Source organism: Scomber japonicus, chromosome 18, assembly GCF_027409825.1.
Source record: "Scomber japonicus isolate fScoJap1 chromosome 18, fScoJap1.pri, whole genome shotgun sequence".
Lineage (NCBI taxonomy): Eukaryota > Metazoa > Chordata > Actinopteri > Scombriformes > Scombridae > Scomber > Scomber japonicus.
This window is the reverse complement of record NC_070595.1, coordinates 18,706,554-18,729,365: the sequence shown is the minus strand read 5'-3', so window position 1 is coordinate 18,729,365 and position 22,812 is coordinate 18,706,554. Positions and strand designations below refer to the sequence as shown.

At 40.2% G+C, this 22,812-nt stretch overlaps 3 protein-coding genes across 3 annotated transcripts; all 3 read left to right on the top strand.

Annotated features, from left to right (window-relative positions):
- Positions 1 to 1,673: 1,673 nt before the first annotated feature.
- stard3 (StAR-related lipid transfer (START) domain containing 3) lies at positions 1,674 to 14,011 on the top strand. The gene is made up of 15 exons (XM_053337936.1): positions 1,674 to 1,772; positions 5,074 to 5,313; positions 5,455 to 5,532; positions 5,837 to 5,914; positions 6,019 to 6,072; positions 6,851 to 6,968; positions 7,892 to 7,993; positions 8,085 to 8,140; positions 8,255 to 8,347; positions 9,159 to 9,221; positions 10,597 to 10,692; positions 10,793 to 10,872; positions 11,026 to 11,130; positions 11,277 to 11,370; positions 11,675 to 14,011. The coding sequence occupies exons 2-15, from the start codon at positions 5,101 to 5,103 to the stop codon at positions 11,795 to 11,797; spliced, it is 1,353 nt and encodes a 450-aa protein (XP_053193911.1). The 5' UTR covers positions 1,674 to 1,772; positions 5,074 to 5,100; the 3' UTR covers positions 11,798 to 14,011.
- Positions 14,012 to 15,984: 1,973 nt separating this feature from the next.
- Positions 15,985 to 17,950, top strand: mreg (melanoregulin). The gene is made up of 5 exons (XM_053338890.1): positions 15,985 to 16,079; positions 16,267 to 16,429; positions 16,588 to 16,678; positions 16,761 to 16,924; positions 17,738 to 17,950. The coding sequence occupies exons 1-5, from the start codon at positions 15,985 to 15,987 to the stop codon at positions 17,948 to 17,950; spliced, it is 726 nt and encodes a 241-aa protein (XP_053194865.1).
- A 3,474-nt stretch (positions 17,951 to 21,424) lies between these two features.
- tcap (titin-cap (telethonin)) lies at positions 21,425 to 22,452 on the top strand. The gene is made up of 2 exons (XM_053337945.1): positions 21,425 to 21,650; positions 21,894 to 22,452. Exons 1-2 carry the CDS (start codon positions 21,499 to 21,501, stop codon positions 22,282 to 22,284), a joined length of 543 nt encoding a protein of 180 aa, XP_053193920.1. The 5' UTR covers positions 21,425 to 21,498; the 3' UTR covers positions 22,285 to 22,452.
- Positions 22,453 to 22,812: the final 360 nt, after the last annotated feature.

The window sequence follows — 22,812 nt, the reverse complement described above, 5'->3', positions numbered from 1 at the left end:
ATTTTCAAGCTTTAAATCCCATACTAACACAAAAAAGCGAAACCGGAAGTACATCACAGCTAACTATCTTGAATTGTTTGACTGATTTCGCGGTGGTCACGTGAACTTTACCGTGTTGTTTTGAAGACTTTTTTGGCTTTAACATTATCATCACTGTGTTTACTAGTCTGAAGTTCAATATTCAGTCTTCCTGTTATCACACTTCACATCTACACCTGAGTTTTATTTTAAAAGTCCTGACCGGAAACGCTATTATGAGTTTGGCACATCTGCCTCTGCTCCTTGTGGTGTTGATCACTGACTGCTTATAAATGAAAAATACTAAATTTAGCACAATTTTGAAGTAGGCCTACTTGTTCTTCACTTGAGTATTTCCATTTCATGCTACTTTATACTTCCACTCCACTATATTTATCTGACAGCTTTAGTTACTCTTCAGATGAAGATTTGACACAATGGATAATATAACAAGCTTTTAAAATAACACATTGTTAAAGATTAAACAACCCTAACCCTTTTGTTTTTTAACGTCTTACAAAAATCAATGTGTAGTCGGGCTCACATTTCAGATGTCTATGAGTTGTTAACAGCTCCATCAAATAGTGATTTCCCTTTAAACTTCTCACATGGTTTCATTTCAATAAATGTTCAAATGATCCAATATTTCACCAAAAATCAACGATTAGAGAAAAAGTAAAAAAACACATTTGTGTATCAGAATTTTGTTTTTTCTTCTTTCCCCTCCCATTAATCATCTCACCACCCCTCATATTTATCTGCTGACCCTTTGGGGGGACCAAAACACTACTTTTACTACTACATAGTACATCACTCACAATACTTATGTACTTTTACTGTAATACTGCATACTACACTCATAATACTTCTGTACTTTTACTGTAATACTACATACTGGATGTGAGTACTTCTTCAACCACTGTATGAACATATTTATGTATAATGTGTTAATGGTTGCTATGGAAGTGTTTAAAGGCTGCCCTCCCCTGGTGTGTTACAGTAAAACATTAGGTTGTCTCAAACCAAAAACAGTAATGAAAGAATATAAATGGAAATGTATACAATAACAATTTAATGTAGACCTCAAATTAAATCAAACACAATTTAAATGAGGTTGGTTTTTTTTAATCAAATATTAACAATACATACTAATGCTTCTGGTGAGCACTTTCAAAGCAAAACATTATGTTTCACACGTATGAAACAGCAAACGAGAACAAAAAAAATATATGTCATTATGAGAAAGTAACTCAAAACAATGACTTATCTTATGACTTTGTTTCTCATTATTTTGAATTACTAAGTCATTATGTTGAGATACTAAGTCATCATTTTGAAATAGTATCTCATAGTTTTTAATCATTTTCTTAGATAGGTTCTCATTATTTTGAGATATGTTATTATTTATTTTAAGTCTTTTTTTTTTTGAGTTACTAAGTCATTTTTGCTACCTCATCATTTCGAGATAAGAAGTAATCATTTTGAGATAGTATCTCATTATTTTTGAGATACTAAGTCATAAGTTACTATTTTGAGGTAATAAGTCTATAATAATGACTTATTATCTCGAAATAATGAGAGTTTCTCATTTTATTGACTTAAAGGAGCTTTTATCATCCTATTGGCGTTAATGATCTTCCATACAAACCAAAACCTCCTCGGCAGGGATTCATCTTGCTGCGACTCTTCTTCTTTGACAGTCCATCCCGGAAGAAGAGTTGCTTGGCGATGATGATGATGATGCGGTAAATCAAGTAAGTTAAATACCCTAAATATGACGGGTTTGTGCTTAAAATGAAGATAACAAAACAGAGTTAGATTAAACTCCAGTCTGCAGTTTCATAGCTAGTTGCTTTCTGCAGCTGCTCGCTTGTGTCATGGCGTCTCTCTTGTTTTTTTGTGGCTAACAGTGGCTAAGTTAGCTTTCTGTTTTAGTTTGTTTACAGAAGAGTTTTATGGTTTATATGATTATAATACTTTATGTCAGTGTCTTGTTTCAGATTTCCCTTACAGATACAATCAAGAACCATCAGTTGTTTGTTTGTTTGTTTGGTTTAATAGAAGAAGCTAAAGAAGGGGGGCGAGGGTCTTAAAACCACCATTACCACTACTATTACATTAAATCTGCAACTTTAAACTTTTAAATATATATTTTCTACAAACACTAATGCATATAGTTTTGATAGAGTAATGTCTGCAGTTTTAATTCATCTTGTTTACAATCAGTGAAACTCACTCAGCATTGACTGATTGTGAGTCACTGTGTTGACAATGGTTACAAACTTGTTGACAAAAAACAGGTTATTTTCCTGTTTGCAGGCAATTTACACTGATGTCACAGTGAAAGCAGCTCTCAGTAGAAACTAAAACACAATAGATAAACTCACATTGTGTGTGTGTGTTACTGGAAGTCTGGAAGTTTTACTAATGATTAATCCCATATGAGAAGTCAGGGCCAGTTTATCTGTGTAGCTGAAATGTGGAAATGAGGTTTAGTTTCATTTAAATGAGGCCTATTGATCATCATTTCCAGAAACTACACTACCGTTCAAAAGTTTGGGGTCACATTGAAATGTTCTTATTTTTGAAGGAAAAGCACTGTACTTTTCAATGAATATAACTTTAAACTAGTCTTAACTTTAAAGAAATACACTCTATACATTGCTAATGTGGTAAATGACTATTCTAGCTGCAAATGTCTGGTTTTTGGTGCAATATCTACATAGGTGTATAAAGGCCCATTTCCAGCAACTATCACTCCAGTGTTCTAATGGTACAATGTGTTTGCTCATTGGCTCAGAAGGCTAATTGATGATTAGAAAACCCTTGTGCAATCATGTTCACACATCTAAAAACAGTTTAGCTCGTTACAGAAGCTACAAAACTGACCTTCCTTTGAGCAGATTGAGTTTCTGGAGCATCACATTTGTGGGGTCAATTAAACGCTCAAAATGGCCAGAAAAAGAGAACTTTCATCTGAAACTCGACAGTCTATTCTTGTTCTTAGAAATGAAGGCTATTCCATGCGAGAAATTGCTAAGAAATTGAAGATTTCCTACAACGGTGTGTACTACTCCCTTCAGAGGACAGCACAAACAGGCTCTAACTAGAGTAGAAAAAGAAGTGGGAGGCCACGTTGCACAACTGAGCAAGAAGATAAGTACATTAGAGTCTCTAGTTTGAGAAACAGACGCCTCACAGGTCCCCAACTGGCATCTTCATTAAATAGTACCTGCAAAACACCAGTGTCAACATCTACAGTGAAGAGGCGGCTGCGGGATTCTGGGCTTCAGGGCAGAGTGGCAAAGAAAAAGCCATATCTGAGACTGGCCAATAAAATAAAAAGATTAAGATGGGCAAAAGAACACAGACATTGGACAGAGGAAGACTGGAAAAAAGTGTTGTGGACAGATGAATCCAAGTTTGAGGTGTTTGGATCACAAAGAAGAACGTTTGTGAGACGCAGAACAAATGAAAAGATGCTGGAAGAATGCCTTACGCCATCTGTTAAGCATGGTGGAGGTAATGTGATGGTCTGGGGTTGCTTTGGTGCTGGTAAGGTGGGAGATTTGTACAGGGTAAAAGGGATTCTGAATAAGGAAGGCTATCACGCCATTTTGCAACGCCATGCCATACCCAGTGGACAGCGCTTGATTGGAGCCAATTTCATCCTACAACAGGACAATGACCCTAAACACACCTCCAAATTGTGCAAGAACTATTTAGAGCAGAAGCAGGCAGCTGGTATTCTATCGGTAATGGAGTGGCCAGCGCAGTCACCAGATCTGAACCCCATTGAGCTGTTGTGGGAGCAGCTTGACCGTATGGTATGCAAGAAGTGCCCATCCAACCAATCCAACTTGTGGGAGCTGCTTCTGGAAGCGTGGGGTGCAATTTCTCCAGATTACCTCAACAAATTAACAGCTAGAATGCCAAAGGTCTGCAATGCTGTAATTGCTGCAAATGGAGGATTCTTTGACGAAAGCAAAGTTTGATGTAAAAAAAATCTTATTTCAAATACAAATCATTATTTCTAACCTTGTCAATGTCTTGACTCTATTTTCTATTCATTTCACAACGTATGGTGATGAATAAGTGTGACTTTTCATGGAAAACACAAAATTGTTTGGGTGACCCCAAACTTTTGAACGGTAGTGTATGTGTAAAACTTGTGATAATAAGTTGGACTGAAGTTTGCAAAAAACTTAGGTGATAATTTTTAAGCGTTAACCCTTACTGTTCATGGGTCAATTCCAAATAAGGGTTGGCAAGATGTGATGAAGTAATGTGTAATAAAGTGGAATGACACAGGGAAAAAAGTATTGAACACGTTAAGAAAAAGCAGTACACCAAGCCAAGGAAAGGTAAGTAAACAGTTGAAAATCCATAAGTAGTTATAAAGTAATTCTACCTCCTATCTGTGCAAATTAATATCTTCTGGGATAGTGCATATTGATGGATTATAAAAAGGCTTTTTATTGCCAAGGTGTCACCAAAGAAATCCAAACAAACGTCATGATGGATAAAAGCAAAGAGCTCTCCCAAGGCCTTCGCAATCTGATTGTTATAAAACATATCAGGAGACTCATTACAGATGTATTTCACAACTTCTGAATCATCTGGTAAGCACCATTGGGGCAACAGGAAGTAGAGATCAGGGTTCACAAGAGGATTTAAAGACAATCTGTTTAAAAGAATGGGCCAAAATCACACCTGAGCGCTACAGTCTTGAGTGTTGAAGCTGTCGTTACAAACAAAGGTAACTTTATTTAACATCATGCCTTTATATCATGGCATGGGATCTCGTCACACCCCTGTTCTCCATTTATGTGCGCTGGAGGATTACACAATTACACAATCACACAATCAAAATTTTGGAAGTTAGCATATTGGGTTGAGGAATGTCTCCAAACTAGTTGTGAAAAAACCAAACTTCCACACAATACATCAAACATCCACACACCTTCTTGAGCGTAGTGGGACTTTAAGAACATCTTCAATAGAGAGAAAGAGGACGTAACACTGTCCCGATAACTCTGTCTGTGTTGTTTGCAGGAGGGACTTTCCTGTCTCACTGCAGGAATGCCAGGCGGAGAGTACGGGGAGCTCGGGGGTAGCCTCCCCGCCATCGCCTCCCTGAACGCCTCCTACTCTACAACCCTGTCTCTGCCTTCCCCGTACCTGTTTGTACCACCCGCGGAGCGTAAGGTCATCTCTGACGTCCGACGCACCTTCTGCCTCTTCGTGACGTTCGACCTCCTCTTCATCTCCCTCCTGTGGATTATTGAGCTGAATGTAAGTGTGATTTTATGATTATAGGGTCCAAAAATCTGAGTCCAAATGGGGAAAGTGGTCTCAGACTTTTGGACCCTCCTTTAAGTATGTTGTGAAGCGGACTTTCAGCAGTGGTTTGACTTTTCTTCTGTCCTCCTGCAGATCTCCAGCACAATCTGGGAGAGCTTAGAAAACGAGGTCGTCCGTTACAACTACAGATCTTCCTTCTTTGACATCTTTGTAAGTGGGTCGATCCAAGTCTGTGTACACCTCAGTCTGCTTCAGTGTTGAATAAGAGTTCTTAAATTGATCTCTATTAGTGCGTAATCCTGGTCATGTTTGGAAAGCTTTGTGTTTCAAAGGGATCGGGTTTATATTAGTCATGTTTCCTCTTTTTTTTATGCGCTCTAAAAGAGCCGTCAAGGTCGGTCACATGCTTGCTTTTATTCACAGAAATGTCAGCTAAGTCAACATGTCTGCACTGTGTGATCACATTAAGTGCCTAAGGTCATTTTCGTCTTCTGTTCCTTCCTTTTTATCACAGCTCCTTGCTTTGTTTCGTTTCCTGTGTCTACAAGTCGGTTACGCTGCTTTTCGGCTAAAGCACTGGTGGGTTATTGCGGTAAGTGAACTTAATCACAGTGAAACATACAACAATCCTTTTTTAATATTTACACATCTGAACAGTGGATTATAACGTGAATCTAAATCTTCTTCCCTCCACAGGTCACCACTCTAGTAACCAGCGTCTTCCTTGTTGTGAAAGTCATCGTATCTAATGTGAGTGTCCTTGAACGTCACATCTACATTTGAGTGGTGCAAGAATATCACTTAAAGCCACATCAACTTTTTCACTTCTGCTTTTAATGCCAGAAATCTGCTGTCTAACCAGACGATCAGCTGATAACAGTTAATATGATTGTGTTCCTTTATGCGGCACAGACTTCTTTTAAGTATTAAATCCTTTGTGTCACGGACATTTACTGCAGATTGCTCATTTAACCACTGATGTGGGAATCAAAGCTTTCTAAAGAACTGAATCAATATGAAGCAACCGCATTGAAATGGCGACATTAGCTGGGCCGACAGAATTACTGTAAATCTGAGATAGATGAAACAGTTAGATAATAAGTGGTCTTACTGCTTCCCTTAATGTTATTTTGTTCAGTCTATATTATTAAAACAGCTCTGCTTTTAAATACTAGCATATTTAGGTGCTAATCCAGTATCCAAAACCAGTGCCACTCCTCTCTTATATGACTGTAACAAAGGCCTTGTTATGTTTGGGGTGTTCATGTGATTTTTTTTTTTTTTTTGGGTGATGAAACAAGGCATCTAAACATCTTGCTGCAATACTTTTATGATTTAAAAGCTCAATACAGTGTAGAGTAGTCTGCGGCGAGCGTTTGAACTTTCAATACTACAGTACAATGGGGAAGTAAAACAGCATAAAAACTAACCAACACTTCTTTTATGGAAGTTGTCGAAGTCCTTTTTAGTTCTTTTAATACCTCTCAGTAGCTTCAGTGTGACCTGTGACCTTCTCTTATATACATAGCTCCTGTCCCAGAATGCCTTTGGTTACGTGTTACCCATCACCTCGTTCGTGGTGGCCTGGCTGGAGACCTGGTTCCTCGACTTCAAGGTGCTCACGCAGGAGGCCGATGATGAGAGAGGTGAGAGGAAGATGTCAGAGAAGTGAAGAAGAAATGCATGTTTGGCCAGAGATGTGATGTCTGAGAACAACACATTGATCTAGTTACGTCACTGCCCTTGATCATTACTGCCCCTGATGATTTAATCTGAATCTGAATGTAGACCCTCCTCCTTTTTTTTTTGACGCTTCCCCCCCAAGTTATCCATACATCTTGCCTGTGTGTCACACTGTAAGGCCTGAATGCAAATGCTCTCCCTTCCTGCCTTTTGTTTCTTTGCTAATAACTGCCTTTGTCTTACTGTATAAAGTGCCACCATTTCATTTGCTCTGGGTAAGTCTCTTGTTGGACGTCGCAGTCATGACTAGTGTTGGTCACTATAATGAAATTATATCGATATCGTGATATGAGACAAGATGTCGTCTTAGATTTTGGTTGTCTTTTCCTGGTTTTAAATGCTGCACTACAGTAAAATACGTAATTTTCTGAACTTAACAGACAGTTGTAGCTGTTCTGTTATCTACATATTGTTTTAATATTGATATGGAGGCATTTGGTCTCAAATATTGTGATATTTAATTTTGTCCATATCGCCGACGCCCAGCCCTACTCATGACCCTTCCAGTGACGACACTCATTTTAGTATCAGCTCGGCTCGCTAGGAACCTCGCCAGAGCAGGTATTCAATAGGTACCAAGTTCCAGGTACTATCCCTAATAGAAAAGCAAAAAAACCCGAGCCGAGTAGTGCTAGAACTGTATAATGGGAAAGCCTTGTGTGCTCACCGGTATCCTAGGATATCAATAAACATCCAACACCACAGCAAACTTTCAACAAGGACTTAAGTGATTTATCTTCCACAGTAGTTTGAACTCGACTTAACATAAATTCTGTTTCTCTGTTTTAACCTTTGCTCTTTTTTTTTTCACTTCTTTGACACTCAGCCTACTTAGCAGCGGTGAACGCAGCCTGCGAGCGAGCCCCCATGATCTACCCCCGCGCTGTTTCAGACGGACAGTTCTACTCTCCACCTGAATCAGTCGCAGGTGATGTCTAAAGAAGATTTAGTTTAGTAAATGTCTTGGGTTCATTTTTTTAATGTTGTGCTAATTTTTGGACTTGAACTTGTGTCTAAAGGCTCTGAAGAAGATCTGGATGAGGAGGGTCTCGGTCGACGCGCTGTCACTTCTCAGGTACCCGTATCAATCTGAAGAGTTTTTACACTTCCTGCTGCTGGTTTCTCTTCACCTGACGATCCCTCTGATGGTTTCCTGCTTTCTTTCTTGTCTCTCTTCTTCTCGCTCCAGGAGAAGGAATATGTCAGACAGGGTCGTGAAGCCATGTCCGTGGTAGAGCAGATCCTGACCCAGGAGGACAACTGGAAGTTTGAAAAAAACAACGTGAGTGTGTGTGTGTGTGTGTGTGTGTGTGTGTGTGTGTGGTTTTTATTTTTCTCCTCTTCTGATCTTATTGGGATGCTGGGTCAAGGACATTTCAGCAGACATGACTGAAGATCTTCTTAGTAGTCCACTTTAAAAATACTGGTTTGGACATGTCGTGGAAACCAGGCAAAAGTGTTTATAGCTGTTATAAACTGCCACAGTGAAGGGCAGGATGAAAGCCAGCCGGCAGAGAAAGGGGCGAGATTGACATGAACAATAACATACGGGGATAACACATGTGCACATTCTCAGACAGACTCTCCAGGAAGGTATTTATAGTGTTACACTTGTTTGGACACACAAAAAGTGAAAGAAGTAATGGTGTAAAGACTGAAAAAAAGGCTTTCCAGCTTTCTCAGCTCCACATACCTCAATCATTGTATGAGGTAGACATGAATGCTGGATTGATGAATAGCCAAATACTATAAAATGTGATGTGGGAGGAGTGTGTTTTTGAAGCTGTTTGACAATCCAACAAGCCCTTCTGATGGAGTGTACTGACCCCCTTAAGTCCACTGTGTTATATCCTTCATTCTCAAACAGTGCAAACCATCAAAATGCTATATTGTTGTGGTGTTTTCAGCTAAAAGGGTTTCGGTTTGATAGCAATTCAATGAATCTGAATCCAGTATTGTAGCATATGTATTTTATTTGAATCCCTGATAGATACAGTGTAGCAGCAGGTTTTTTTAATCTTCTTCTTTTAACAGAAACTGCAGCTTTATAAGAAATGAATGAAATAAAAAAACAATGTTTCTTTTCATTTTAGGACATGGGCGACTCTGTCTACACTTTGGAGATTCCCTTCCACGGCAAGACTTTCATTCTGAAGGTACAGCTGTCCTTTTTGTGCTCATTGTGAAACTGTGTATGATCCTCATTGAAATCACATTAAAAGGACAGATTTTAGCTGTGGTTTCTAAGTATTGTAGCTCTATAATAAAGCAGTAAATAGTGGGTCAGGCTGTATTTCAATGCAGTGTTAACAATCCTTTCTAGCACTAACTATAACCCAAATCAATCTGCTTTGCGGCTGTCGGGCATGTATGTATTTAAACGACCTCTAGAGGGCACGGTGGTAAAAAATAATAATAATTTAGACTAATGGGTTGTTAAATTAAATCTGATGTTAAAGAGACGTCCTGTTGCTGTCACACTGGATTTAGAAGAACTGAAGTCAAAGAAGTTCCTTAAGCATGAATAATTACCCCATGTAGAGGAAAACAGGAAGTCTGCTGTTTGCAAGATGCTCTATAACTGAAGGCTGTTTGAGACGCTGCAGCTGCAATTTATAGATTACTGTAGATAATAAAAGGCCTGGTTATATTTATTTTACTTTTTAGACACACTTTTGCCATGTCTAAAAGGTTGAGAAGATATTGATTAGTTTGACTTTAGTAAAATCTTGTTTCTTCTTTATCTATTAACAGTAGACAGACACAAATTAATAATCTAATCTAATCTAATAATCAGTTAATCAGTTTTTTTCACTCCTAAGTGTTCAAAGAAGTAGCAAAGTGTCTCCGACATGCATTCTTTTTTTTCTTTCAGACAAAATGAGTGAAAAATATGTGTTTGCTTTGTTATTAATGAAAGATTTAAGTTTAAAAAGAGACCGTAGGTGTTCAGAAATACTTATATAGTAGAAATAGTTTTTTTTTTAAACATGACCCTTTGATCATATGATTTGACCACACCATTAAGAGGCGTAGGACAAAGTCAAGATTCAGATTCAGCAAGTAAATCCCAGTATTGCATAAAGGAGGAATTTCACCATAATGTGTCCAAATCATTGCCTTTGAAGTCATCTGTACTAAAACAATTGTCCAGAAGTCCACGCTGGGACTGGGAAAATATAACTTGATGGTGTTTTCCAAGAGGTCAATAATCATTTGACCATCATCTTTGGTAATGGCTAAAATTAGTATTTTTTCTAAGTCCATAGTTATGACCTTTGCCTCAGGAGATTATGTGAACAATTCAGAACAAATGCGGTTAGATTTATTTTAGTTCTGGCAGAGAAGGTCAGAATCCAAATCCTGGTTGTGACATTTATATATATTTATTGTCATATTTTCCATTTTTTCCCACAGTTGTGTTTCTCTTACATGCTCCACTGGGTCTTACAGCCTCACCACAAACCTGATATAACACCAATATGTCTTGTAAATATGACACACAGCTGTTTGTTATTTTGGTGCGTTCAGGCTCTTATGCAGTGTACCGCTGAACTCGTGTATCAAGAGGTGATTTTGCAGCCGGAGAAGATGGTCCAGTGGAACAAAACTGTCTCTGCCTGCCAGGTGACAACTTTGATTCTTTTATTGACTCATCTTTTTGTCCTTTTTGGGCTCAGTTTTAGGTCTTGTGAAGCCTAACGATGATTTCTGCCTCTCTCCTCAGATCCTCCAGAGGATTGACGACAACACTCTAGTATCATACGATGTCTCCGCTGGGGCAGCAGGAGGAGTTGTGTCTGCTAGGTACATCAGACCTGCATTTTCAGTACTCTATATGTTGCTTTTTCTTATTTTTCTCATCTGTTATTTGTGTTTCTGCCTTTAAAAAAAAATAAGAAATGAACCCCAGCTCTGTAATAGAGTTATCTGATGAGTGATTGATTTTTCTTCCTTCAGGGACTTTGTTAATGTTCGGCGAGTTGAACGCAAACGAGACTGCTACCTGTCTGCTGGCATGGCAACCGACCACGATGCCAAACCTCCGAGCGGCCGCTACGTCAGGTCAGACTGCGCCTGCAGCCGGGATCCTTGTCACTGATCCAGCAAATTAGACCGTGATATTGATTTAATAAAAGTGCAGCCGTGTCAGTTTCATCTCTCTAACTTCTCCGTCTTGTCCTCTGCTGTTTTTTATTGGCCCGCTTCAGGGGAGAGAACGGTCCAGGTGGATTTGTGGTCCTTAAATCCAGCAGCAACCCGTCCGTCTGCACCTTCATCTGGGTCCTCAACACAGACCTGAAGGTGAGAATGTGCCTGTTGAATTTAGTGTCCTGGCAAAATGGTATGACTATTTAAGATTAGAAAAAGATGAATAATTTGAATATAGAAAAGGGGGTTGGTGCAAATGTAGAAAAATAGAATCATAAGAAAAAGCAAATAGTAGCTTTTAATGACACAACCGGTCATTATTTATGTATAAATTAGTATGAAGGTAAAGATAAAGGCAAATGAAAAATAAATCCAGTGTCAAATTGGCAAAAAAAACAATAAATGTAGATTAAAATAATAAAAATGCACATATTCTTTCTGTGTTCTTTCTCATTAGGGCCGACTGCCCCGCTACCTCATCCACCAGAGTCTGGCCGCCACCATGTTTGAGTTCATGTCCCATTTACGTCAACGCATAGCTGACCTGCGGCCCTCTCTCCGTGCCCACCAACACCTTTAAAGCAGGAGAGATGTCAAACTGTGCCAAGGCTGTTTGGGACGCGTCACTACAGTTTTTTTTTTTTTTTTTTTTTGTGAATCCCAAAATCGGCATAGCTGCACCCTTGTGATGCATCAAAGCTGAAGGGATAAGCTACCGTAACCGAGAAGACTGTTTTCCTTAAGCATAGGAAGTGTGAGACATTTTCACATTTCAGTCACTGGAGAAGAGGAGTCATTCGGTTATCACAAAGAGAGACGGTGCTCCTCCTCGTTCTTAAAACTTCAACCATGTTGTTTTTAAGCTTGATCGCATATATATGTGTTTTTGCGTGGACCTGTAAATGTTTTGCTGTGTCTCACCATGCAACGAGAACTTGAAGTTTCACCCCGAAGCCTTCTTGACTCAGGGTGGACTTTACTGAAACAAGAAGACCTGCATGTGAGTGATTCTCACCGTGTGGACGTCTGTCTCACTTGTTACGAAAGAACTGATGTGACGGTTCGGTCGACTGAAATCTTCTTCTACCAAGCAGCTGTCTCTCTGAGCCTTATCTTACTGCACACATCACTTGCTGCTTCTTTTTTTTCTTTTGTGGAGATTTTTTTTGTGTTTTTTCTTTTTTTTTTCACTGCACCAGCTTCAACGTGGTTCTCTGGTGCACCTACCCATAAACTAATCCACACTTCACAACAATGCCTGTAACAAACACTTAATTTGGATGGGTTAAAGCTATTTCCACACAGTTTGTCTACACTGTGATAGATTGGGAGGAAAAGAAGTCACTCTGATGTCTAATGACCACAAGAGGGAGACACCACTTATCCACTAAGAGAAAGCCTCTTGATTTGACTTCCTCACCTGCAACAGGCTGCAACTCATGATTATTTTTTTTAATGAAATATTAAACTATTTTCTTGATATTTGAGTTGATCCATAAAATAACAGAAAGTAGGGAGAAATTCCCATCATAATTTCCAAGATCCCAAGGTGATACCAACAAAAAATGTCATGTTTTTCTTACCAACAGCCCAAAAACCAAAGATATTAAAGTTACTGTAATGTTCAGACAAGGGGAAAGCAGCAAACTGTCACATCAGAGAAGCTGAAATTCTGAAATTGCATGAAAAACTCATTTAAGTCAACTAAACGACTAATCATTGAAGCTGTAGTTTTTAATTCTGGGATTGGCCAGGAAGTCAAACAAGGAGTCAGATCAGGAGGTCGTCAGTTTGTGTTGCAGATAATTTATCAAGCTCGGTTAAAGAAAAAATGAGGACGATCATAATGTTCATAAATTAGGACCTTGTGCACTTACTAAAGCTTTTGTGCCAATAACCTCAAGTGGCCTTGTGGAAAAATAGCTGAACTCATGATTTGTCATAAGAAGTTATTACTTTGTTGATTTTTCATTGACTTTCGTTCAGCCTGCCCGTCCCTCCATCAAGCCCTGAAAGGTGGCACTGAATAAGGTTTTTCTATCATTTCTTACAATTATGAGCATTATATATTTGTTTTTAATCATTTAGAAATCACACTTCCAGCTTGTTAAGTTTTACTCAGTGTTATGATGTATGTGGAAAAAAGGAAAAAAAAATCATTGTTCATAAGTAATGAAAACTGGCTACAAACTGAGGTTTTGTCTTTTGTTGGAGTTAATATTGAGTTGAACCTAATGGAACAAATTGTCTTTTGCTTTTCTACTTCAGGAAGTAAGGAAACAACTCGTATTGTTGTTCACTCTTTGAAGGAGCATAATTATGGGAGTTACTGTGATGTAATGTAAATGACCATTTCACAGTCACAACATGGCTTACAGCCTTTAAGGCTTTTTCAGTTTTTAAGTATTTGTGGGTGCTGCATCACATCTAGTCAAAAAGGCAAGATTATTTTGATTTAGCTGGATTGCTACTTACTGTAAAGAGAGAATGTCATATGATGTAATTATATCAACAATTTGGTGCCTTTATCACAGCAACGTTACACATCAGCGTTTTCTTTTGCTTTGCATTTATCTCAAGTAACACATGCTGTTATATCAACGCTTCAACAAAGCTATATTGTATGAAACCTGCCTGGAAGTGCTTCAGTTATTGTTTTTTTTTTCTCTTTAGTAATCGTTTTTGAATGTATGTGTCATGACTTAATTTAAAGCCATCACAGGAGTACTGACCAACCATTTTTATAGAGTCTTAACCAGTGTCTTATGTCTAATAAAATGAATTCATGACAGTGCTACAGCTTCAACACTCATTTAAAGTCCACATTCACATTTCCACATTTCCTATTTCTATATATTTGAATGATTTACAGTTTTAAAAAACCCACTTGATTTATCTTATACTGGCCCTTTATGCAGCTCCTCAGTTCAGCCTCTGTTTGAAACAGACCATTTTAGCGCCTCTCTCTTTTAAGGGCCCCCCTCATTCCTGTTAAGCCCACTCTGTTCTGATTGGTCTGCTCCCAAATGCCGCTCCTCAGCAGACTTCCAGCAGCCCTGACGGCTTCGTAATCTAAAGGATTGTTAGGATTTGACTTCTTTTCTTGTTCTTTACTCAAAATCATCATCACAAAGAGGCTTTTGATGTTTTTACATATAGTTTCTTCAGGTTTTTGGAGCTTTGACCATTTTTAACATAGACATCTGATACTATAACAGCATAAAAAACATGATACATCTTTAATACATCTATCTAAGAGCTAAATTTGTGATGTCACATCTAGTTCAGAAGCGAGTAGTGTTCCAATATGCAAATTAAGCAAGTGCGATGTGGAAACTTGAAGACTTAAGAGAACACAGAGAACAGACATCTCTAAGAATATTGCGTCCAGTGCTTAAACTTTGGAAATGAACAAAATTGCATGTTCATTCTAGATTTGTTCAATGAGGGAGAAGGAGGAGATAATTACACTTTTTATGTGTAGAAACATATCACTATCAAACTATTATTCAAAGCACTTTATTTTTATGTCTTAATACATGTCAAGAGGAACTTACACTTATCTTATTATATAACCATCTCATGCGATTAACATCTGTCAAGAAATCTACGTAATGATACAGATGTTGCTTTTCTTTTTTCTTTTTAACTGCATCACAGCTGATGTTACTGAATGACTTACTATTCATAGTATCACAGTAGTTTCTACCCCCTTATTTTCCATTATTGGATCCTGGGGGTGTTTATGTCATGAAGTTCAATATCCTGTGACTTGAGCCTATGTCACATGCAGGACAGCCTCATTATCGCTAAAAAGGGCAAAATTGAAGGCTGGCTTGTGGAGGTTGAGTCAACTTCCACCACATGGTCATTATTATTCCACTGCATCGCAATCTTTTGCTAAAAAAAACTTGTCTGTTTCTAAGATAACCTCTGAAAATGGGATAAATCACAAACATTGAGACCTCAAAATTCTTAAGCAATCCACACAAAGATAACAGCATACAATGGATTTAAATAACCCTTAAATCAATAAAACCATGGTAGATTGCATCCAGAGTGTGTAACTGGACTTACAGTTAAAGAGGAGATGTGTTGTCCTCAGGGCAAAACACAATGCTAAGGACAAGAGATGGAGCAGCTCACATGATTGTGCTGTGACTGTCTTCTGAGAATATGGGTGTGTGAATGTGTGTGTTTTTGAATCGATGAGAGAGCGAGCGTTTCACTGCTCTCATTGTCTTCCATGTGAGGCTGATGAGAAGCAACAGTCCTTGGGCTGCCATTTGCCTGAGCTTCTCTACCCAGTCAGGCTCTGGCCAATGACCTGGAGGAGGTGGAGCTGTGCCGGGATCCTGGACGATGGGAAGTTGAAAATTAGGTAGAGTTTTGGGATCAGTGACTTTTAGTTTTGTGACTTTTGTTTTTTTTACCTGTTGTTCTTGATGATTTTGAGCATTTTTATTAGTGCGTGTGAAACCAGATTTATTAGATTTCATACTTGTGGATCCATACACGTTTTGTGCCTTTTCTTACTTTACCGAATATTTTTTCGAACTAGGTTGTGAATAAGGTCCCCTTCCTCAGAAGCCACTAGAATCAGCATCTACAGTGACAACAAGGATTTGGGAGCTAAGCAAAGCAGCCTAAGTCATACCCATCAGGCCAGACTCAGCTGGAAAAACCCTTGCTTGAAGAACTGAGGAAGTTGTTCTTCCTACTGGATTATCTGTGAATCCTGCTAGCCTTTGACTCTGTTCTTAATAGATGGGTGCAGGTTTTAAGAAGTTCTGCATGCAGTTCTGCTGCTGCTGCTGCGCTGGTGACGAAGACGATGAGGATGAAAAACAGCCTTTAGTACCGTAAGACCAGAAACAGTTCTTCACCACATAAGTATTTTTAATGTTCTTTTAATACACCAAGAGAAGAACACAATCCATAGAGCATTTCTCTCATTAAATGATGTGCTTTCTCATGTGTAAAGTCTAATAATTGTATGAATGTATGATAACTGTGTCTCTGGGCAATTGTGTTTGTTCAACCAAACAGTCAGGACCCGTTGGAGTATTTCAATCGTGAAATCCAGAAGCGTCGCGATGAGGAGACCAACCTGTGGAGTGAGCCAGGAGACCCCAGCCACTCGGGGAGAGAAGACGACCGAGTGCTTCACACCCTGCTGCAGGCCAGGAATAAGACCCGCATGGGATCCACGGTACGTGAGGCAGACTTTTCTTAAGACTTCATCAACCATAAAATCACTGTGATGAGTGATTCAAAGCAGATATAGATCAAATTATCCTCTTACAAGAGAATAAATCTGTTGAACCCCTCCTATGAGAAGAATTACACCCATGTCTTATTCTTGTCTAGGGCTATCGCCGTCTGAGTGTTGACATTGAGGCCATGAGAGACACACGCCGAGAAGTTAGGGAGAAATGGAAGACGATTCTGGAGAACCTAGGTGAGTCTGGGTGTATGGGATGTGAGATACAGTATTGCTCCTGCATACAGACAAACCACAAATACTTTGCCTTGTTTCCTAGGTTTTATGGCAGAGGCAGACTCACTCCTGACAGTGTCTGCCGGGGCCTCACATGACCGCATGCGCAACGCCCCAGCAGCACGTGCGCTGCTTAATACGCTCCACACTGAGACCTCCGTTTTCTTCAGCAGAGAGCCACCACCTGAGAGATATCTGTTCATTCTGGTGAGAGCAGGGGCTTGTTGCTTGTCAGAGTTTAAAATTACTTAAACTCTTCCAGTATGGTAGTCCTCACTGTGACCTGGAGCTTGGGGTTGAAAAACACCCTTGGGTGGTGTAAGACATATTTAACCTTAACCTAACCCAGAGTAGGGTTGTTTTTACTCCATCTATGTGCTCCAGGCAACAACAAAGGTACTTTCCTCAATCCTGCAGCAAGTCCTAACAGCTAAGGGTAACCACAGGGTGTATTAACCTGTGAAAAACATAGATAATGTGTCCCATTGCAGGGGCTGTCGCCGTCAATGACAACATTTAACAGAGACTGACTGTCTCAAATATATGAATAGGTTGATGAGGTTGTTTTAATACTAACTTAAAATAAGTCATTCATTTGCCTGAGTTTGGAGTTTCTTTTCTTTAATTATGAGGTAAAAGCATGAACTCATGATAAACTTATGATGAATCCTCTGTAGACATTTCATTTGGAGAGCCAATCCACGAAAGGCCACACCTTTGTAGGCTGTTCTTCAAAGGGAGCAGACATAAAATAGGGTCTAATGTCCTTAAAAGTATATCACTGTTTTCCTTTTCAACTTGATATGACTTACTCTATATTTAGAGTAGATGTGTATTGACAAAAGATTGGGTGCGGGGTACAAGCACATTATTATTTCTGCTCTTATGAATAAAACTTGTGTAAGATCACAATCAAGAGAAGACACTGACACACTCCCTCCCTGTGGTTCAGTAGCAAACGCTGCCCCCTTTAACATCCATATTCTGACAATAATCACACTTCCTTCTCCCTCTGCACAGGATCGCCTCCTGTATCTAGATATAGCTGAAGATTTCTTGGCAAAGGCAAAGCGCTTCTATCCTCCAAAGGAGGATTCAGATGAGGATACGCCGGGCCTCGCCATAAACCTACCGCTGCTACTTGCCAGGGTAGAGGCTATCAACGGGGGAGGGGATGACGAAGAGGAAAACGATAGCGAAAGAGATGATGGAAACATGAGTGACAGATCCTAAGATCAACTGGCTGCAATAATAACAGACACAAGGCAGGGGGCAGTAGTCATCAATCCTGGAAATGTGGATGACAGCATTACATAGCTCTTACCTTCAAGTGTATGTTGGTTTCAACAGTTCTGCTGCTGTTTCTTGGAAGTTTTAAGCTGAACATTTTTTTCCTTTCTCCTCCAACTGCACAGCTTGCATTTTATACTGTTAACTCTGGTCAAAATCCTAAAAGGGTTTAGCAGATTTCCAGGTGAATGTTACAGAGATGTTGACTGTCTTCTGTGTTCCTTTTTTTTTTTTTTGTCCGTCTACCACAAAGTTTTATCAAGTTCTTAGCCTGTTCATTGTTCAGCTGTTGTGAACCTTCAGGGTAGCGATGTTCCTTTGAGCAGAGCCTCTTTATATTTTGTCCTATGATTATCAGCACTCATTTCATTCAGTCACATGATCGGTAACAACACTAAATAAAAAGCCTGCTAAGATAATTTCAGATCCACAAGAATGTGTGTGTTTCTGTAATCAAAACTCTTGACTCTGAAAATCTGCATTTGGCTTAAAACCTTTTGGGAAAAAAAGCACATGGAAATATAACACCACCTGTACTGTATGTTGAACTGAATTTGAATGTATGTGATTGAGGATGGGATGTTGGTGAGGGTGAAAATATGAAAAACTAATGTGGCAATATGTGTATGTGTTCTGGTGTCTAGTTTATGATGAAATAAAGTTACAGCCTGAAGCCCGTTATGGGTAAGATGTCACATGTTGGTAATGATGCCTTCCCTGGAGCTGTTTCATGTGAAGTAATCTGAGCCTTAAAAAAGTACACAAAGGACAAAGAATAAAAAGAGAATGAGCATGGCGATTTGCAGACTGAAATTTAAAAAGAATATGCTGTGTGAAAATCAAGTAGGTATTGTTCAGTGATTTCCAAACATAGTGTGGCACATTCCTTAAAGTGGAATACGAGGCTCTTCAGGCTGTTTCCATGCCCCTCACGTGGCCTGCCGCCTGTGCGCCCATGGTTTACACAGTGATCCGCATGTGCACCACAAATCTTGACCTGGCACAGCCTGTCCGGCATCTGACCATCCCGCTGGGACCCGAGAGGGATTCAAGATGGATGGCAATGGTGGTGTTTTGGTGGTCAGCTGCTTGTTGTTGTTGTTGTCGTTATGTAAGCGAGACACTCTGGTGAGGGCACATGCTTGAACACGGCACCAGTCGTCTACTAGCACACAGACACACAAGTACCTTGTAACACTTGATTCTGTGGTGCTGATCTTAAGTGCTAGTGAAGATTGTGTGCAAGTTTCCACTGCAGGAATCAATACAGAAAGTTAACTTTGCCTCAGATTCTTCTCACTGCTAAGCAAGCACTCTGTCAGACTGACCTGTCTAGGCGGCTCCTCACTGTCCTCGCAAATTCACTCGTCTGTCACAGAAAAGACAATCCCACTTACTCAAACTTGCACTCTCACAATATTTTCCTTTATTTACCGCCTCCTGACAGACCTGGGCTTTATCCTGCAATTGCCCTTCTCCTCCCTCCTTCCCTCCCTCCCACTCTCTGTCTCTTTCCCGGTGACAGCTCATTTAAATGTCACTTCCCAGCAGCTGTGGCGGTGTTCTTACGCAACACAAAGCTCTTCCTGGCCGGGCCTCGGAGGGACGAGAGGTGACCACTGTGACGGGACTCGCCTCATCACTGTTCACCTTTACAGACCCTCTGCATCCCGTGGCCTCATTAGCATTGTGTGACTCACCCAAAACCAGCTAGGTTGAGGTGAAAACCAGTTCAGTTCAGTTGCTTTTATTGTGGAAACTTGACTTGCAGACAGGTTAAAAAATAGACAACTATGAAAAACATAATCACATGTAAAAACATGATAGACAAATCACAAGCAACAATCAAATCTGGCCATCAGATGTCCTTCTGCAGTTTTAGCTTGTACCTTTACAAACAATAACAAGACATACAAATTAAACGCATCACTCTGCATCACTCCTGCTCTGTGTCAAGTCGATCCTAAAAAGATATGATCTCAACGCTGAGGGACTTCGGATAGTGACTTACTAGGTTTCCCACATGGCATTTCACGGTTGCTATGGTGTCATAACAGAACTTAACGTGTGACCTAAGGGATGCCTACGGTGCTCTTGCTCACTTTTCTCTCTTTGACACCGAGCAATATTTTATACATGCAATGTCACCCTGCTGAGAAGCTGCAGAGAGGAAATTGAAATATTGCTGTACAGTATTTGACAAGCAGATGGAAAATAACATTTAACTGCTGCCTTACATACTGTGAATGTATAGTCAGTGGAAAGGAATGGCAGCCATTTAGGCCGGAAGTGATTATAGTAACACATATTAAATGTCACAATTTGACACCAATTCAACACCGTGACTACTACTGTCATTAATACACGTGAAAAAATAGAAAAAGACACATTAAATGACTTATGAATTATGATTGATCAGGTGTCTTATCCTTGGGATCATCATGCCTTTATGCTGCATGTGTGTTATCTGATATCTGTTATCTGATGATATCAGGACCTGATGTGGTTGAATGAGTCAGAGACAGGGACCAGTAGTAACATCATACTGCCAGACAACTGTCACAAGTGTGTGAATGTGTGTATGTGTGTGTGTGTGTGTAACCTGAGTTGATTATGGCTTGCGTGGCACTCTGTCACCAGGGTAATGAATCACTGGGGATGGAGCTCTTCTCCGCTACTGTGAGGTAGAGCACTGTAATGGCATCTAATGAGGGGTTTTGATGTTATCACAAGGCACAGCTGTTGTATAAACTCCTTCTGAATTGTATTATGAATAAAAAGGCAGCGGGATGTGACTCCATAAACTTCTCCAGCTTTTCACCTTTTATCCCCAAGTGACAGATGAGTTATATATTTAACCTACATGCCTGGAAATATGCCTTTGTGTACGAAAAACAGCTGCATCAGTCATCCCACTCTTTCCACATTAGTGAGGTGTCACTTGTTGCTCCTTCATGTACATCAAGAACAAATCCTTATTAAGATTCCTCTCTGTAGATCAAACCTGTTGTGTGTGTGTCTGTCTTCATGTTTACATAACCTCTACACAGGTTGTCTCCATGATGCTTTCCCCTCTTAAGACACAGCAATCACAGCTGAAGTGGAAAGTGTTGGGCTGAGTGATTACAGAGGTGATTGGGCACACAATTTGAGAATCAGGGGATTTTCAGCCCAATTACCCTTAACCCCTCCTCAGAGTGACTTCCAGCTCTTGGGGGAATGAGACATGGCGTTCTTGGTGTCGGATGTCAGTATACACTGATTGTACAGTGACAACATGGACCAGAAATAGCAACAGAACGTCTATAAAAGCTGTGGACGGACCCGAGCCCAGGCATAGACAGCACAAAGACAGAGGGAGAGAAGCCTGGAGCATCCCTGTTTACTTGGGCAAAAAATCAGCATCACAAACCAAACCAGAAGATTGACGTACAAGACGAGACCCATTGGAAGCAATCCTTTTGAGACAGATAGATCTTCAAACAGCAAAGATGATGCCATTCTGTACCGTCGTGGAAAAGTGCAATGGTGTGGTGGTGGGAGCTAAGCTGTCTTGCAGTGTTAAGGAGGAGAACAAGGCTCAGAGGGAGAGCTACAGTGCTGATTGGCACAGTGTTAGACTCAACACTCAACCTGAGGACAGGTGAGAGCTTACCCATCAACCAGATGATACCTTGCATGTCCTCATGTCCTCTTAATGTTGCATGAGTCACCTGACTGAGAAGGGAAAAAAGTTAATTTGAAAAAAAAAGTAATTTGAAGATAATTTAAAGTTTTAACTAGTCTTATATTACGAGGCAATTGCAGTCTAATTAAAAAGGTAAATCACAGCGACGACTGAGTGTTCCCAAAATTTCTAACTTCAATTTTCCTCTGATGCTTGTAGGCAGACAATGAACATGAAAGACGACTCTCGCAGGGAGACTATGTCTCGACTGTGGAACGCCCGTTCTCTGGTACAGACCTGCCCCTCTGGTGTCTTCAGAGTGGGCACTATGGAAAGAGGGGTGAGGGAGCACCAGCTGCTGCCAAAGAGAAACACCCTCCCCTTGCCCATCTTCGTCCCCGCAGAGCTGGGTGTCAGGCTCGGTCGTGGAGCACCACACACCGAGGAGGACCTGCGGCCTTTCCCCACCCCAGACGGAGCCTGTCCAAGCAAGAGGACAGTGGACGACATCACAAGAGACCTGCCCCCAGTCAAGCCGACCCTCATGGAGTTCTCCAAAGCACCCAAAGCTCTGGGTCGCTCCATGTCCCAGGAGGCCCAGAGAGGGTGAAAAACGAAAGGACAAAGAGAGAAAGAGGGGATGTTAGGGAGAAAAATAACAGATGGGGGAGGATAGTCGTGTCAGAAAAGAGCTTGACAAGATGTATATGCATTTATCCCTAGTGACATTTATCATAAATCCTACCTACTGTAGATCTTTAGCACTATCTGTGGTAAGCACAGCACCATTTAAATGTCATGCTTTGTCATTGTTGGTGTTTAGTGGTGGTAGTTGGTTATGTGAGGGCATTGGGAGAGGTAGGGAAATGTGTGCTCAGCCATGCCTGCCTGTGCTGGCCGGCTGGCCTCACCAAATCTGCTGATTTCTCAGTCAGATCACTGCGACCCAACTACTGCATGCAATGGTGCATCATAACCATACAGCATGCAAGCACCTTTGCCTTTATTTTGTAAATGAAAGTGTTCTTGAGGTTATCAGATTCATGGATTGTGTAACAGGCAGTGAAGGCATGCAATGACGCAGAAAGTGACAAGTGGAAAATTACATGCACAAGGAAGAGGCAGGTAGGAAACAGTA

Bases quoted from the DNA above. Each gene is read 5' to 3' on its own strand.
- stard3 (XM_053337936.1), top strand. From the start codon at position 5,101: ATGCCAGGCGGAGAGTACGGGGAGCTCGGGGGTAGCCTCCCCGCCATC. The intron at 5,314-5,454 runs GTAAGTGTGATT...GTCCTCCTGCAG, and splicing joins TGTGGATTATTGAGCTGAAT to ATCTCCAGCACAATCTGGGA. The intron at 10,693-10,792 runs GTGACAACTTTG...CTCTCTCCTCAG, and splicing joins AAACTGTCTCTGCCTGCCAG to ATCCTCCAGAGGATTGACGA.
- mreg (XM_053338890.1), top strand. From the start codon at position 15,985: ATGGGTGCAGGTTTTAAGAAGTTCTGCATGCAGTTCTGCTGCTGCTGC. The intron at 16,080-16,266 runs GTAAGACCAGAA...TCAACCAAACAG, and splicing joins GAAAAACAGCCTTTAGTACC to TCAGGACCCGTTGGAGTATT. The intron at 16,925-17,737 runs GTGAGAGCAGGG...CCCTCTGCACAG, and splicing joins AGAGATATCTGTTCATTCTG to GATCGCCTCCTGTATCTAGA.
- tcap (XM_053337945.1), top strand. From the start codon at position 21,499: ATGATGCCATTCTGTACCGTCGTGGAAAAGTGCAATGGTGTGGTGGTG. The intron at 21,651-21,893 runs GTGAGAGCTTAC...TGATGCTTGTAG, and splicing joins AACACTCAACCTGAGGACAG to GCAGACAATGAACATGAAAG.